This window comes from Schistocerca piceifrons, chromosome 5 (assembly GCF_021461385.2).
Source record: "Schistocerca piceifrons isolate TAMUIC-IGC-003096 chromosome 5, iqSchPice1.1, whole genome shotgun sequence".
Taxonomy (NCBI): Eukaryota; Metazoa; Arthropoda; class Insecta; order Orthoptera; family Acrididae; genus Schistocerca; species Schistocerca piceifrons.
Window position 1 is genome coordinate 592894988 of NC_060142.1, and position 15320 is coordinate 592910307.

General features: G+C 41.0%; 1 protein-coding gene across 3 annotated transcripts in view; it reads left to right on the forward strand.

Annotated features, from left to right (window-relative positions):
- LOC124799305 (leucine--tRNA ligase, mitochondrial) overlaps positions 1 to 15320 on the forward strand; it is a 155620-nt gene that overhangs the window by 122421 nt on the left and 17879 nt on the right. For 2 of the 3 annotated variants that reach the window (XM_047262894.1, XM_047262892.1), the window contains exon 11: positions 9803 to 10667. In XM_047262894.1, coding sequence (XP_047118850.1) covers positions 9803 to 10030 — 228 coding nt within the window. In that variant the 3' untranslated portion in view covers positions 10031 to 10667. Of the gene's footprint in view, positions 1 to 9802; positions 12502 to 15320 lie in introns of those variants that run through there. The other variant, XM_047262893.1, reaches the window with a different exon arrangement.

Here is a 15320-nt window from a genome sequence, read left to right on the forward strand (position 1 = left end):
TGGATGGATATGTGCGTGTGTGCGAGTGTATACCTGTCCTTTTTTCCCCCTAAGGTAAGTCTTTCCGCTCCCTTAAAACCCACTTCCTTTCGTCTTCCCCTCTCCTTCCCTCTTTCCTGATGAGGCAACAGTTTGTTGCGAAAGCTTGAATTTTGTGTGTATGTTTGTGTGTCTATCGACCTGCCAGCGCTTTTGTTCGGTAAGTCACCTCATCTTTGTTTTTATATATAATTTTTCCCACGTGGAATGTTTCCTTCCATTATATATATATATATATATATATATATATATATATATATATATATATATACTCCTGGAAATGGAAAAAAGAACACATTGACACCGGTGTGTCAGACCCACCATACTTGCTCCGGACACTGCGAGAGGGCTGTACAAGCAATGATCACACGAACGGCACAGCGGACACACCAGGAACCGCGGTGTTGGCCGTCGAATGGCGCTAGCTGCGCAGCGTTTGTGCACCGCCGCCGTCAGTGTCAGCCAGTTTGCCGTGGCATACGGAGCTCCATCGCAGTCTTTAACACTGGTAGCATGCCGCGACAGCGTGGACGTGAACCGTATGTGCAGTTGACGGACTTTGAGCGAGGGCGTATAGTGGGCATGCGGGAGGCCGGGTGGACGTACCGCCGAATTGCTCAACACGTGGGGCGTGAGGTCTCCACACTACATCGATGTTGTCGCCATTGGTCGGCGGAAGGTGCACGTGCCCGTCGACCTGGGACCGGACCGCAGCGACGCACGGATGCACGCCAAGACCGTAGGATCCTACGCAGTGCCGTAGGGGACCGCACCGCCACTTCCCAGCAAATTAGGGACACTGTTGCTCCTGGGGTATCGGCGAGGACCATTCGCAACCGTCTCCATGAAGCTGGGCTACGGTCCCACACACCGTTAGGCCGTCTTCCGCTCACGCCCCAACATCGTGCAGCCCGCCTCCAGTGGTGTCGCGACAGGCGTGAATGGAGGGACGAATGGAGACGTGTCGTCTTCAGCGATGAGAGTCGCTTCTGCCTTGGTGCCAATGATGGTCGTATGCGTGTTTGGCGCCGTGCAGGTGAGCGCCACAATCGGGACTGCATACGACCGAGGCACACAGGGCCAACACCCGGCATCATGGTGTGGGGAGCGATCTCCTACACTGGCCGTACACCACTGGTGATCATCGAGGGGAAACTGAATAGTGCACGGTACATCCAAACCGTCATCGAACCCATCGTTCTACCATTCCTAGACCGGCAAGGGAACTTGCTGTTCCAACAGGACAATGCACGTCCGCATGTATCCCGTGCCACCCAACGTGCTCTAGAAGGTGTAAGTCAACTACCCTGGCCAGCAAGATCTCCGGATCTGTCCCCCATTGAGCATGTTTGGGACTGGATGAAGCGTCGTCTCACGCGGTCTGCACGTCCAGCACGAACGCTGGTCCAACTGAGGCGCCAGGTGGAAATGGCATGGCAAGCCGTTCCACAGGACTACATCCAGCATCTCTACGATCGTCTCCATGGGAGAATAGCAGCCTGCATTGCTGCGAAAGGTGGATATACACTGTACTAGTGCCGACATTGTGCATGCTCTGTTGCCTGTGTCTATGTGCCTGTGGTTCTGTCAGTGTGATCATGTGATGTATCTGACCCCAGGAATGTGTCAATAAAGTTTCCCCTTCCTGGGACAATGAATTCACGGTGTTCTTATTTCAATTTCCAGGAGTGTGTGTCTCTCTCTATATATATATATATATATATATATATATATATATATATATTTTATTTACCAGCTCGCCAATTGTGAATGGTTTTCTCTATTGGTGAAGATATGAACTGCCCCTCAGTTGTTCTGTTTCTGTGTTCTTCTGCATATGCTATTACTTTCAATGCATCATATGAATACCTTTTATTTTTACCAATAGCACAAGTCATTTTCAGTTCAAGTTCATGGCACCGTAGATTGCAATGGCACATTGTAGTGATGGGTTTGTGATGGCAAAGCGGGAGGGAGACAATTTTAGCAAGCTTGTAAATCCCCACAACTCATGTTCGTCATAGCGGTGCACTGCTGCTGCTAGTTGAATCCATTGTTGCCAGATAGATATAGGTTTCCCGTGGCATTGAATATATGGCCATTTTTAAGACTGATGGGAATTTTAAATCAAACACTGGACATTTTTATATTAATTTTGAGTGAAAGGCGTTCCTGAATTTTGGAGGCAATTTTTCAAAACAAAAAAAGTGGGTTTTAAGACACTTACAGAAAGCTTTCAGCAACAGCCTTCATCAGCTAAAGAGAACACACACACACACACACACACACACACACACACACACACACACACACACACACAAGCCAGAGTTGACAGTCTTGTCTGCATGAGATGTGCTAGCTTGTGTGTGTGTGTGTGTGTGTGTGTGTGTGTGTGTGTGTGTGTGTGTGTGTGTGTGTGTGTGTGTGTTTTTCTCTGTTGCTGATAAAGGCTGTGGCTGAAAGCTTTGTGTAAGTATCTTTTAATTGTACCTGCCTGCAACTTAATGTCTCTTCTTTTTCCAACACAATATTTGATTCATAATTTTCATGAAATATCTGTGAATACCATGCTATCTGACAGTAAAAATGAGTACTTGTTGAACGCTATGGTGTTAGGAAATCCAAGGTGCATCAGCACAATAAGAACAGTCACCCTTACCAATTGTAACAGTATCACTGTCATAGAAATGAACACATACACTGAAGCACTGAAGAAACTGATATAGGCATGCGTATTCAAATACAGAGGTATACTAACAGGCAGAATACGGCACTGCAGTCAGCAACACCTATATAAGACAGCAAGTGACAGTTGTTACATTGGTTACTGCTGCTACAATGGCAGATTATCAACATTTACGAGAGCTTGAAGGTGGTGTTATAGGTGGCGCACGAGTGATGGGACACAGCATTGCCGAGGTAGCGGTGAAGTGGGGATTTTCCCGTACGACCATTTCATGAGTGTACTGTGGATATCAGGAATCCAGCAAAACATCAAATCTTTGACATCATTACAGCCAGAAAAAGATCCTGCAAGTTCGGGACCGGCGACAGCTGAAGAGAATCGTTCAACATGATAGAAGTGCAACCCTTCTGCAAATTGCTGCCTATTTCAGTGCTGGGCCATCAACAAGTGTCAGTGTGCAAACCATTCAATGAAACACCATCGATGTGGACTTTCGGAGCCGAAGGCCCACTCATGTTCACTTAGACAAGTCTCGTTTCAAATTGTATCGAGTGGGTGGACGTGTACAGGTATGGAGACAACATCATGAATCCATGGACCCTTCATGTCAGCAGTGGACTGTTCAAGCTGTTGGAGGCTGTGGGGCGTATGCAGTCGGAGTATTATGGGACTCCTGATATGTCTAGATATGGCTCTGACAGGTGACACGCATGTAAGCATCCTGTCTGACCACCTGCATCCATTCATATCCATTGTGCATTCTGACAGACTTGGGAAATTCCAGTAGGGCAATGTGACACCCCACATGTTCAGTATTGCTACAGAGTGGCTCCAGGGACACTCTTCTGAGTTTAAACACTTCCGCTGGCCACCAAACTCCCCGGACATTAACATTATTCAACATCTTTGCAACCTGCTGTCCAGAAGAGATCTCCACCCCCTGGGGGTATTTTTACGGATTTATGGACAGCCCTGCAGAATTCATGCTGTGAGTTCCCTCCAGCATTACTTCAGACATTAGTTGAGTCCATCCACATCGTGTTGCGGCACTTCTGCATGCTCACAAGGCCCTACATGATATTAGGCAGGTGTATCAATTTCTTTGTTTCTTCAGTGAATATTTACAATATATTGTCATACATGGTCTATTCTGACCGAACCAGTTCTAATCTTCTTACACAACGAATGTAGAAAATGATCCAGTTATCAACTGCCTCTGTCACCTTATCACTTGATGGAATTTGCTAGGTAATCAGTTACTTGAAGCTATTTAAAGACCTCATTCATTTATCCACTCATTGTGACTGAGGAAGATTTAGTTGTTTGCCATAGTGTATATTGATTAGGCAGTGGTAAATAAGCTCTTTTAGGTCGTATATTTTATTGAGTTTTAACACAGTTTTCAAGAAATAGCCCCACAGAAGAAATCTTTGTGCCGTAACCTGAAAACCATCTAAGCTAGCTAGTTGTATGGGGCCTACAGTTCAACTTAAAATCCAAACTAAGATTCAATTTGGCACTTCTGCATATGCAGGGTGTTGTGTCTAAATTGATACTAATTTAAATTGAATTTCCCACTAACGTTTACTTCCACAATGGGTGCTACTCTTTATAATCTTGAACATATCCAAAGAATCAGTTGCACAGTCCTTTAATGGCTAAATCCCAATGTAAAGTATAAAAGTCTTTCATTACACAAATTCTTCTGTTTAGACCACACTAAAAAATTCTTTGTTTCTGAATTCCAAAGAAAATAGGTATGAACACCCACAAAAAAAGGTATGAAAATAGGTGAGAATCTCAAAAATAGCTTATAAAGAATACTGGTATACCATTTTAAAGATTACCTTCAGTTTTGAGTGTGAAAGAGAGTACTATACAGAGATTTACAAAGAAAAATGTACATCTTACAGAAAGAAATTTCAAGAGAAAGAGCTTTACAAATTGAGCAAGTCAATAATGCATTGGTCCACCTCGGACCTTCATGCAAGTAGTTATTCAGCTTGGCATTGATTGATAGAATTGTTGGGTGTCCTCCTGAGGGATATCATGTCAAATTATGCTCAGTTCGTGCCTTATATCATCAATATCTTCAAGTTAGTTGGAGAGCCCTGCCCATAATGCTCCAAACTTCTCAAAGAGGGTGCAGGGGGGGGGGGGGGGGGGGGAGATCTTGTGACCTTGCTGGTCAAAGTAGGGTTTGGCAAGTACGAAGACAAGCAGTAGAAACTTTTGCTGTGCAAGCAGGCATCACCTTGCTGGAACATTTGTCCAGAATGGTTTGCTGTGAAGAGCAAATATACCACTGTGCTGTAAGGCTGTGAATATACCACTGTGCTGTAAGGGTGCTGCAGAAGACAACCAAAGGGGTCCTGTCTTGAAGTGAAATGGCACCCCAGACCATTACTCCTGGTTGTTGGGCCACATGGCGAGCAACAGTCAGATTGGTATCACACTGCTGTCAGGGGCGTCTCCAGACAAATCTTCAAAGGTCATTGGGAGCAGTACTCATCACAGAAGACAGTTCTACTTTAGTCAATGAGATTCCAGACCTAATGTGGCCGGCACCACAGCAAACGGACTTGGTGGTGCACAGAGATCAAGGTAGTCAGTACAAACCCCTTTCAGTTAGCTACCTGTTAATGGTCCTTGTGGTCACTGAAGCACTAGTTGCATGTCAGATCCATGATAATGATGAATATGGGGCTCTCTGATGATTGCTCGGTCTTCTCATTCTATAATATCTCTAGGTCAACTGCTTCCTTCTTGACCTGTTTCAGCCATGGCTCCCCCTTTCCTACCAACATTGTTAAATAGTGGCATCACTCCTATTCAAATGTTGAGTGATTTGTTGATTACTCCAACCAGCTTCTTTGAGCGAAACTACACTACTGCCCATTAAAATTGCTACACCACGAAGATGACATGCTACGGACGCGAAATTTAACCGACAGGAAGAAGATGCTGTGATATGCAAATGATTAGCTTTTCAGAGCATTCGCACAAGGTTGGCGCTGGTGGCAACACCTACAACGTGCTGACATGAGGAAAGTGTCCAACCGATTCCTCATAGACAAACAGCAGTTGACCGGCATTGCCTGGTGAAACGTTGTTGTGACACCTCTTGTAAGGAGGAGAAATGTGTACCATCACGTTTCTGACTTTGATAAAGGTCGGATTGTAGTCTATCGCGATTGCGGTTTATCGTATCATGGCATTGCTGCTTGCTTTGGTCGAAATCCAATGACTGTTAGCAGAATATGGAATCGGTGGGTTCAGGAGGGTCAACATGGAACACCGTGCTGTATCCCAACGGCCTCGTATCACTAGCAGTCGAGATGACAGGCATCTTATGCACATGGCTGTAACAGATCGTGCAGCCACGTCTCGATCCCTGAGTCAACAGATGGGGACGTTGCAAGACAACAACTACCTGCATGAACAGTTCGACGACGTTTGCAGCAGCGTGGACTATCAGCTCGGAGACCTTGGCTGCGGTTACCCTTGATGCTGCATCACAGACAGGAGTGCCTGCGATGGTGTACTCGACGACGAACCTGGGTGCACAAATGGCAAAATGTCATTTTTTCAGATGAATCCAGGTTCCGTTTACAGCATCATGATGGTTGCATCTGTGTTTGGCAACATCGCGATGAACGCACGTTGGAAGCGTGTATTCGTCATCGCCATACTGGCGTATCACCTGGTGTGATGGTAAGGGGTGCCATTGGTTACACGTCTCGATCACCTCTCGTTCCCATTGGTGGCACTTTGAACAGTGGATGTTACATTTCAGATGTGTTACAATCCGTGGCTCTATCCTTCATTCGATCCCTGCTAAACCCTACATTTCAGCAGGATAATGCACGACCGCATGTTGCAGGTCCTTTACGGGCCTTTGTGGGTACAGAAAAAGTTCGACTGCCGCCCTGGCCAGCACATTCTCCAGATCTCTCACCAATTGAAAACGTCTGGTCAATGGTGGCCGAGCAACTGGTTTGTCACAATACGCCAGTCACTACTCTTGATGAACTGTGGTATTGTGTTAAAGCTGCATGGGCAGCTGTACCTGTACATGCCATCCAAGCTCTGTTTGACTCAATGCCCAGGCGTATCAGGGCCGTTATTACGGCCAGAGGTGGTTGTTCTGGGTACTGATTTCTCAGGATCTATGCACTCAAATTGCGTGAAAATGTAATCACATGTCAGTTCTAGTATAATATATTTGTCCACTGAATACCTGTTTATCATCTGCATTTCTTCTTGGTGTAGCAATTTTAATGGCCAGTAGCGTACATGTCCCCTCTCAAATGGTAACACCTGCATATGTTGAAACTTCCTGGCAGATTAAAACTGTGTGCCTGACCGAGACTCGAACTCGGGACCTTTGCCTTTTGCGGGCAAGTGCTCTACTCGGTCGGGCACACAGTTTTAATCTGCCAGGAAGTTTCATATCAGCGCACACTCCGCTGCAGAGTGAAAATCTCATTCTAGAAGAAACCTGCATATGTTGTTCATGTGCCTGCCTGTGAGGCATAGTTACTTTAAAACTGAGTACACAGAATGAAATTTGTAAATATTTTGTGCCCTAATATCAACATTCCCATTTACCATCTGTGCCAGGTGCATGGTGAAACTGCGCTGCAGCATCACACATTGATCTGTCAGCCACCGAAGTTTACAGTTTGGATTCTCGATCAATACCCATATGAATATCAATTTGTGACCAGTTTGCTGAACTTCTTTGTGGTTTGTCTTTTTTGTCTTAGAGTGCATTTTAAAGTTTTGCAGTAAACCTTGAAGAATGATAATGATTATTTTAGGCTGATCTTCCTTGTTGGCAATGACGTGAATGATAGGAACAGTCTGCAGTTATCCATGTCCTTGGTGCTGATCCTGTTGGGTTCACAATCAAATTTCCAGTTAGTAACCTGCTCATGTGAGCTGTCTCATGTCCACATCTCAACAGTGAGCAAATGACCAGCTCACAATGGCTAATGCTGGGGGAGGAGAGGGAGGAGTCAGAATAAGGTAGAATTACAAGAGAAATTTTTGTTAACAAGTCTAATTCTGCAGTCACTAAAATCAAGTTCTACTAAGCTGTATCCCTTCATTGTGGCTCATCAGTATGTTTCATGCTAAATTTATTTTCTAATATTGTTGAATTGATGAGAAATGATAATGAACTGAAACACATTTCTTATAATATTCTGATGAATCCAAGAACTTGAGGCAGCTAAGTACAAAATATATTTTTTACAGTGGATGCAAGCCTTAGAATGAATGAAGTATAAATTGTCAACAACTTGTATTTAGTGACTATTTTATTCCCATGTTACACATAAAAACATAGGATGTTGGTGAATATTCCTAATTTTGCCTTTCACTAAAACATCAATCTCTGATGCCACTTTCTGAACACTGCTGCTTTGAGGATGAGCTTTTGAGGTGAAGTCTGTCAGTGAGCTTCTGTTGGTAGATTTTGTTCTGTTAAATGCAGAAAAAAGGTTGCTTGCACAGGTATAAAGAGCCAAACATCAATATAATTGTAGCTGCAAACTTTTGGTCATGGAGATGTATTTTGAAGAAAATCCGTATAAAAGCCTCTCAGACTAATTTTGTTATGAAATTTATCAAGCAGAAATCTGTTACATTGTAGGTCTAGAAGTTCTAATTTGTAGCTCAGTTTCCACACTGTCAACATCAATTGAAAAGGAAAGCAAAACTATGTTAAAGTTCTTTTGTAACTTTTGAAAATCCTGGACACAATTATTAAATTTGTGGAAAAGATCAATGAGTAGATTTTGATTCTGTTCAAAATTCCACTTTGCCCCCATCCGTTTCCATTTCTTGTCCACTCCACAAAGAGATGTTCACCTGAAGCTCCCAAATGTAGTCATACATCTCTGAAATGACAATGGGTTTTTTTTTCATGAAAAGTTTAAAACACTTATGTAGTGCATAATATTACAAAGGAAACCCTAGAAAATGCAATAAATTTTTTGCAAAAACCACTGCCGTATCAGAAACTTTATTGGCTAATCCTGAATTCTGATGGTTGAACGAGAAAAACTAACTGCCTGCATCTCTTAAAGTCTCTCTGCTGCAGATCCTGAACATGTCTTTATAAAGTCCCCTTCATTGAAACTGTGCAGTATTTTGTTAACATGAAAAACAATATGGTAACTTGCTCAAATTGCAGTTTCATTTCTTGAGCGTTCGTTCTGAAAACAAAAATATATTTTCATAGTGAAAATGTTGGGGAAAGACATTTATTTTTCTGCTCTGACGTATGTAACATTTGTTTTCTCACATAACTTAATAGTGTTTTGTTGCTCTTTGCATTCCAGGTGTCCATAATCTTTTGCATGGAAGGTATTGTTGATGTGAATTGTATTCAGAGCTTTGAAGCACACAGAGTACCTCAGGACACTATCAGATACTATAACATATAGTCATCCTGCACTGAATATGTAAATTGATGTTGGTATGTTTGACTTTTGTTTTCGAGTTTCTAAACTGGCCACCAAGCTGCTTTTCATCAGTATAAAAGAAGCTACTCTCCGCTTAAAAAGCATTGCGTCTTGAGTACATATGCCCATGGGCTACCATGACACTAACACATGGAGATTCCTCTGAAGACAGTACACAATTTGCATTTCCCCTGCACTACATAACAACTGTGGTATGTGGTTGCATCCAATGAAAGTAAAAGCATAATACTTATGTTACAACAGTTTTAATAAACAACATCAAAAGTAATACTCTCAATTTCTTCCTAGATTATCTGCTCCACCTGTACATTGCATGAGGCAAAAGTCTTGAAAAGAACTAGAAAATATTTTAAGTCTGTCTGGAAACTGAAAGTTTAACCCCCACAGGGCCATCAAGGCAAATGCATAAAACTGATAGCAAGGAGAGAGCAGAATGAAAAGTTCACTCTGCAACATTGTGTGCACTGCTCTGAAATGTCCTAGTAGATTCTGGGTCCAAGTTTCAGCCTAACATACAATTTTAATGTTGGGAAGTTTCATTAAATAAAAGCATAATCATACTCGGTTTAATCATTTGTTTCAGGTAAATGGTGCCGATAATGCTACAGTCCGTATGCCTCGCTATGAGATGGACAACATAACGCATGATGAGGCTTTGGAGTTAGCATTAACACAGACAAAAGTGCAAGAAATGTTATCAGGATTCAAGATTATAAACACACAGTTCACACTTTATCCAGGCTACAAAGCTATTATCAACATTATAACTGAACGATCTGTGAACAGCATGAAACAACATCAAGAAGTGTGAAAACACTACTATCATTTCATTAGCCTGTCTTTGTGAAACTGATACATGATATTTCTGTGGTGCTCTGTTGGCACATTATGCTTATACATAAATGATGCAGAAACAAGTCTCAAATACAGATTTTCTATATGCTTTTACAAATTTGAATAATTTAGTAGCTTTTATCATGCAAAATATTGACGAGAAATAATTAAAGTAACAACTTTATTTTTGAAATGGTTGCCTGTGAAGGTTTCTTTCTGATAGAAAAATGCCTTAGCTTATAATAAGTAATTTAACTATGGGATTAAGCAATAAGTTGCATTAGTGAAAGAAGTATCTGTCATAGAAGTGCTGAGTGTTTGAAAGTTTTTAAGCCTGATTAATAGTTCCAGATGTCCAGATGGATTCAAGATTACATTCTGCTGTACAAATATGAACAAATGACTAATCTTTTTCATCAGGTACTGCAAGTCATTACTTTAGATGTTGCCGCTGCCTGAACTCGTATTATTCAGTCCATTTGCAGTCTAGACAACACACCTGTTTAAGAGAATTTTTTGCATCAATTGACAGAAAGATAAATTGTTGAAAGTACTGCATAAGAATGGATCTGTCAAACCACCTAGATGGTCGAGAAATCTCTCTTTCACTTATGGTAAGGAAATACAATTTTTTTGAGATCACTAAAAGTCATTCACACTGCTCAAATGAAGTCTTGGGGCTGTAGCTGTGATATACACCATAACATTTCTCAAATATGGTTCTTATTTGCTATTGTGCCACCTTTATTGGTCACAAATATCGTGTTTATATTTGACATTATTTGAGGATACAGTTTCTGTGTCAAAATTATATTTCACATAAGAAAATTATAAAATTCCAAAGAAAGAGAATGGCCGACCAGTACTTACCTTCGGGAAATGTAATTCCAGTTACTGCTTATAGACTATTGTAACTGTTAGTTCCTTTGTCAGAGAGGAAAGGGACACAGACTGGGGATGGCTGTAAAGGAAGGCAAGTCATTCAAATCCTCAGGTTCAAGAGACCTACATGTTGCTAGGACAAGGTGAAGACAGGTGTGTCAGAGAACTCAGTTGGTACATTGGTATGCATTATGCCATCTTCAGACCAGAGATGATAGTAGGACATAGTAAGAAGCAAATATTTATTAAGATGAAGAGAAATGAGAATTGGAATGAATAGTACAATTAAAAACTAGGAGGAAAGGAAAACCAAAAACAAAGAGAGAAAGAAGGAAAGATATAATGAAATTCTACCAGGACTTCTACTTTCTCAAGTCAAGTTCTGAAATAAGATCATCTCTCCCTTATAGCCTTCCCACACCATCATCCTACCCTCTGTAACATTCTTATAAAACCATATGACGTAACCAGTCCACTATCCCTTCACAAAGGTTCCATCCCTTGCAGTAGTTTTACAACCAAAACATGTCCCATGGACTTGTACCACTTCCACCACCTGCACCGTTGGTAAACCCAACATCATCAAAGGCAGAACAACATGTGAAGCCACATGTATTATTTTTAAGTAACGTGTTCACTGTGTGGTGTGGTGATTTTGCCACAAGAGCTTGCAGGTTACTTTGCTGAACTCCTAGAAGTAGCCTGAAACTTGATACTTGTAACTTACATTCCCTTGTCCACATTTCAGCTCGCCTAGACTGAAAAATGAAGTCATGATGTCTACTTTGAAAAGCAGTAAAGCAATGACTGATAATTTAAAAGGTCACTGGTTTCAAAAGTATCATATATTTTAAAATAAACTGCTTCACATGCACTGAAATATTTTGTAAAACAAATCAATTTTTACTACCCTAATCAGCACTTGGCATGGTTCAGAGCCTAAATCTCATCAACATTCTATTTCATATTACTCCCTGTTCTGAAACAAATAATTCAAAGTACTATGTATCACTCCCCTAACAGTGTTAAATTTTTACTCTGCTTGCCACTTGGATTTTTAATGTGACAGACAATATACAAACCACGTTAGATTGAAATGAAAGAGGCTTTACAAATATTGCAATTCATGTGAAAGTTCGCTCCTCCCAGTTGTATAATGAGCAATCCTATAGGTTTTTGGCATCACTCAAAGTGTTTGTATACAGCTATCTGATGTCTCTTGTTCCCAGTTACAGATTATATCACAATGCATTTTGTCACAGAGTACAGCACAAACAATGTGGCGAAAGATTTGAACAAATGAATCATAATAAAGCTTTGAGATTCCTTAAATACCATTGGTATTACTTGGACCTGACCGCTAAAGGGAATACTTGCCTGTAAAATGTTAGTGCATCTAATTTGGTGCTCAAAGAGCATATTATAGTATTAATAACTTCTTCTATTGTGACTATATCCCCTATGTAATTTAATTCTTTTGTAAATATATGTTAGGTCATCATCTCATGTCTAATCAATTATGACTGTTATGACTTTTCCCATGTAATCTCGAGTGGGTGCTAGCCTCTGAAATATCTCTTGTATTAATGCTGTTTCCAAGAAAAGTTCATTAAAAGGACTGTAATTTGGTACATCATGAATTATTATATCAAATATAGTGTAGTGTTTTCTCCATTCTGGCTTTTCTCTAATTATATGATAATATACTCCATTTTACTGGTTTGTAGCTCGAAATTTACATTTATTTAAAAATGTCAAACACTATTTAACAAAATTGCACCAAACCCTCTGAATCATACCTTTATGCCAAAATACATACATTCTCTAAATTTCAGCTTTTTCTCTCTCTTCCCTGCCACTAAAAATTATGGAAAACTTCAATTTTTGTAGAAACTGCTTAGTCAGTGCTTCTCAAAGTGTATTTCTTACATCTTTATCATTCTACACTAATCTATGAACAAATTTTAAAATTCTAGCAATATTTAATTTCTGTTATATAGTTGCACAGTGCTCTCTCTCTCTCTCTCTCTCTCTCTCTCTCTCTCTCTCTCTCTCTCCCTTCCCCTCCCCCTCCCCCTCTCCCTCTCCCTCTCCCTCTCCCTCTCCCCCCCCCCCCAAGCTCATCACTTTTCTGTGCAGCTAAAAGTGCTTGCTTCCAACTGCACAGCTTTTTATGTGCGAATGACCACCACCAAACTGCCTGAACTCATTAGTGGCCCCAGAACAACTGTCTGCCTTAGCACACCAATACCCTGATGCTAAGCATGCACAACAACATGACTCAAAGGACCTGAGTGCCTACTACAACACACAAGCCATCTGGATCCTTCCAACCAATACTAGTTTCCCTGAATTCTAGAGAGGAACCTGCTCTTCCACATCTCCCCGCATCCCTACACCATCCTCCTGTACTTAACCCTTTCACTGGACATTTTTTTATAAAGACTCAGTGAAGATAGTTTTCTTGGTATTGTATTAGAATTGTGATCAATTGAACATATTTATTTTTTTATAATTTTATTTTTGTGATTTAGGGCCAAAAACTATTTTGGGGGGGGGGGGGGGGTAGTGGCACGGGTGGCATGGACTCAACCAGTCTTTGGAAATTCCCTGCAGATATATTGAACCATGCTGCCTGTATAGCCATCCACAATTGGTGTTGGCAGTGCAGGATTTTGGGCACAAACGACCTCTCAATTATGTCCCATAAATGTTTGAACTGTTTCATGTGGTTAGTCTAGGTGGCCAAATCATTCACTCATTTTGTCCAAAATATTCTTCAGACCAGTTGGGAACAATTGTGGCCCGGTGACATGGCACATTGTCATCTATAAAAATTCCATCATTGTTTGGGAACTAGAAGTCCATGAATGCCTGGTCTCTAAGTAGCCAAGCATAACCATTTCTAGTCAATGATTGGTTCAGTTGGATCAAGGGACCCAGTCCATTTCATGTCAACACAGCCCACACTATTATGGATCCACCACGAGCTTGCACAGTGCCTTATTTACAACTTGGGTCCATAGCTTTGCAGGGTCTGCTTCACACTAAAAACTCCACCATCAACTCTTACCAACTGTAATTGGGACTCATCTGACCAGGCTATGGGATTCCAGTCTGGGCCCAACCAATATGGTCCCAAGCTCAGGAGAAGCATTGCAGGCAATGTACTGTTAACAAAGGCACACACATTGATCATCTGCTGCCATAGCTCATTAATGCCATATTTAGCTATATTGTCCTCACAGATATGTTCATCTTATGTCCTACATTGATTTCTGCAGTTATTTCATGCAGTGTTGTTTGTCAATTATCACTGACAACTCTGTACAAACTCCACTGCCCTCGATCATTAAGTGAATACCATTGACCCCTGCATTGTCCATGGTGAGAGGTAATGCCTTAACTTTGGTATTCTCAACAAACTCTTGACACTGTGGATCTTGGAGTATGGAATTCCCTAACAATTTCCAAAATGGAATGACCCACACATCTAGCACCACATTCAGAGGCTGTAAATTCCCATTGTGCAGTCATAATCATACTGGAAACATTTTCATACATGAATCACCAGAGTACAAACAACAACTCCACCAATGCACTGCCCTTTTGTACCTTGCGTATGTCATACTACTGCCATTTGTATATGTGTATTACAAGGCACGTTTGTGAGCTTTTAAGTTATGGGGGTCAGTGAAAGTCCCACTTCCCTCTTTGGAGCTGTTATGTGTTGCCATTTCAAAAATAAAAAATAAATAAATAAATAAAATAAAATAAACTGCATTTTGTTGTTTTACTTTACTTTATTTCAAAAATATTTACTTTTCATATTTACATGTGGTTTATGTTTAACATTAATAAATTGGTACCTACAAACCAACAATATTTTTTCACCCAAAAAGTTCAAATGATTGTCACAATTTTTATTTTCCATATATATGCAGGAGCAGCATAAGTATTTTGTCTTTTTCTCAAGCTTTTGTAGAACACTTTCGGCACTGTATGTACATTTTTTTCCCAAAATAGGCATATGATCTCCTATGTTTGCCAGTCAAACATGTTCTGCCATGGTGTTTTTCTTGGTTATTTACTGGACAGCCTTTCTTTATGCAGGATGTGAAGCCATTGGAACAATTGTTTTGCAAGTCGTAATCGAAAGTTCAGGTGATCTTGTTGCCCTTCTTGTCCTTTACTAATTTGGCACAATATAAACACCTTTCTAAGTGCCATGTGTAGCAGAAAGTAGAGAATCCAATGCCATTTTGTACAAGAACATCAACCTACTGCATAACATTCTCTAAGTTGATTGAATTGATCGACACCTCCCTCTGTACTACTGTATGTTGCTCCATTTTCTGTAGATACAGCATCTGATATTTCCTTCA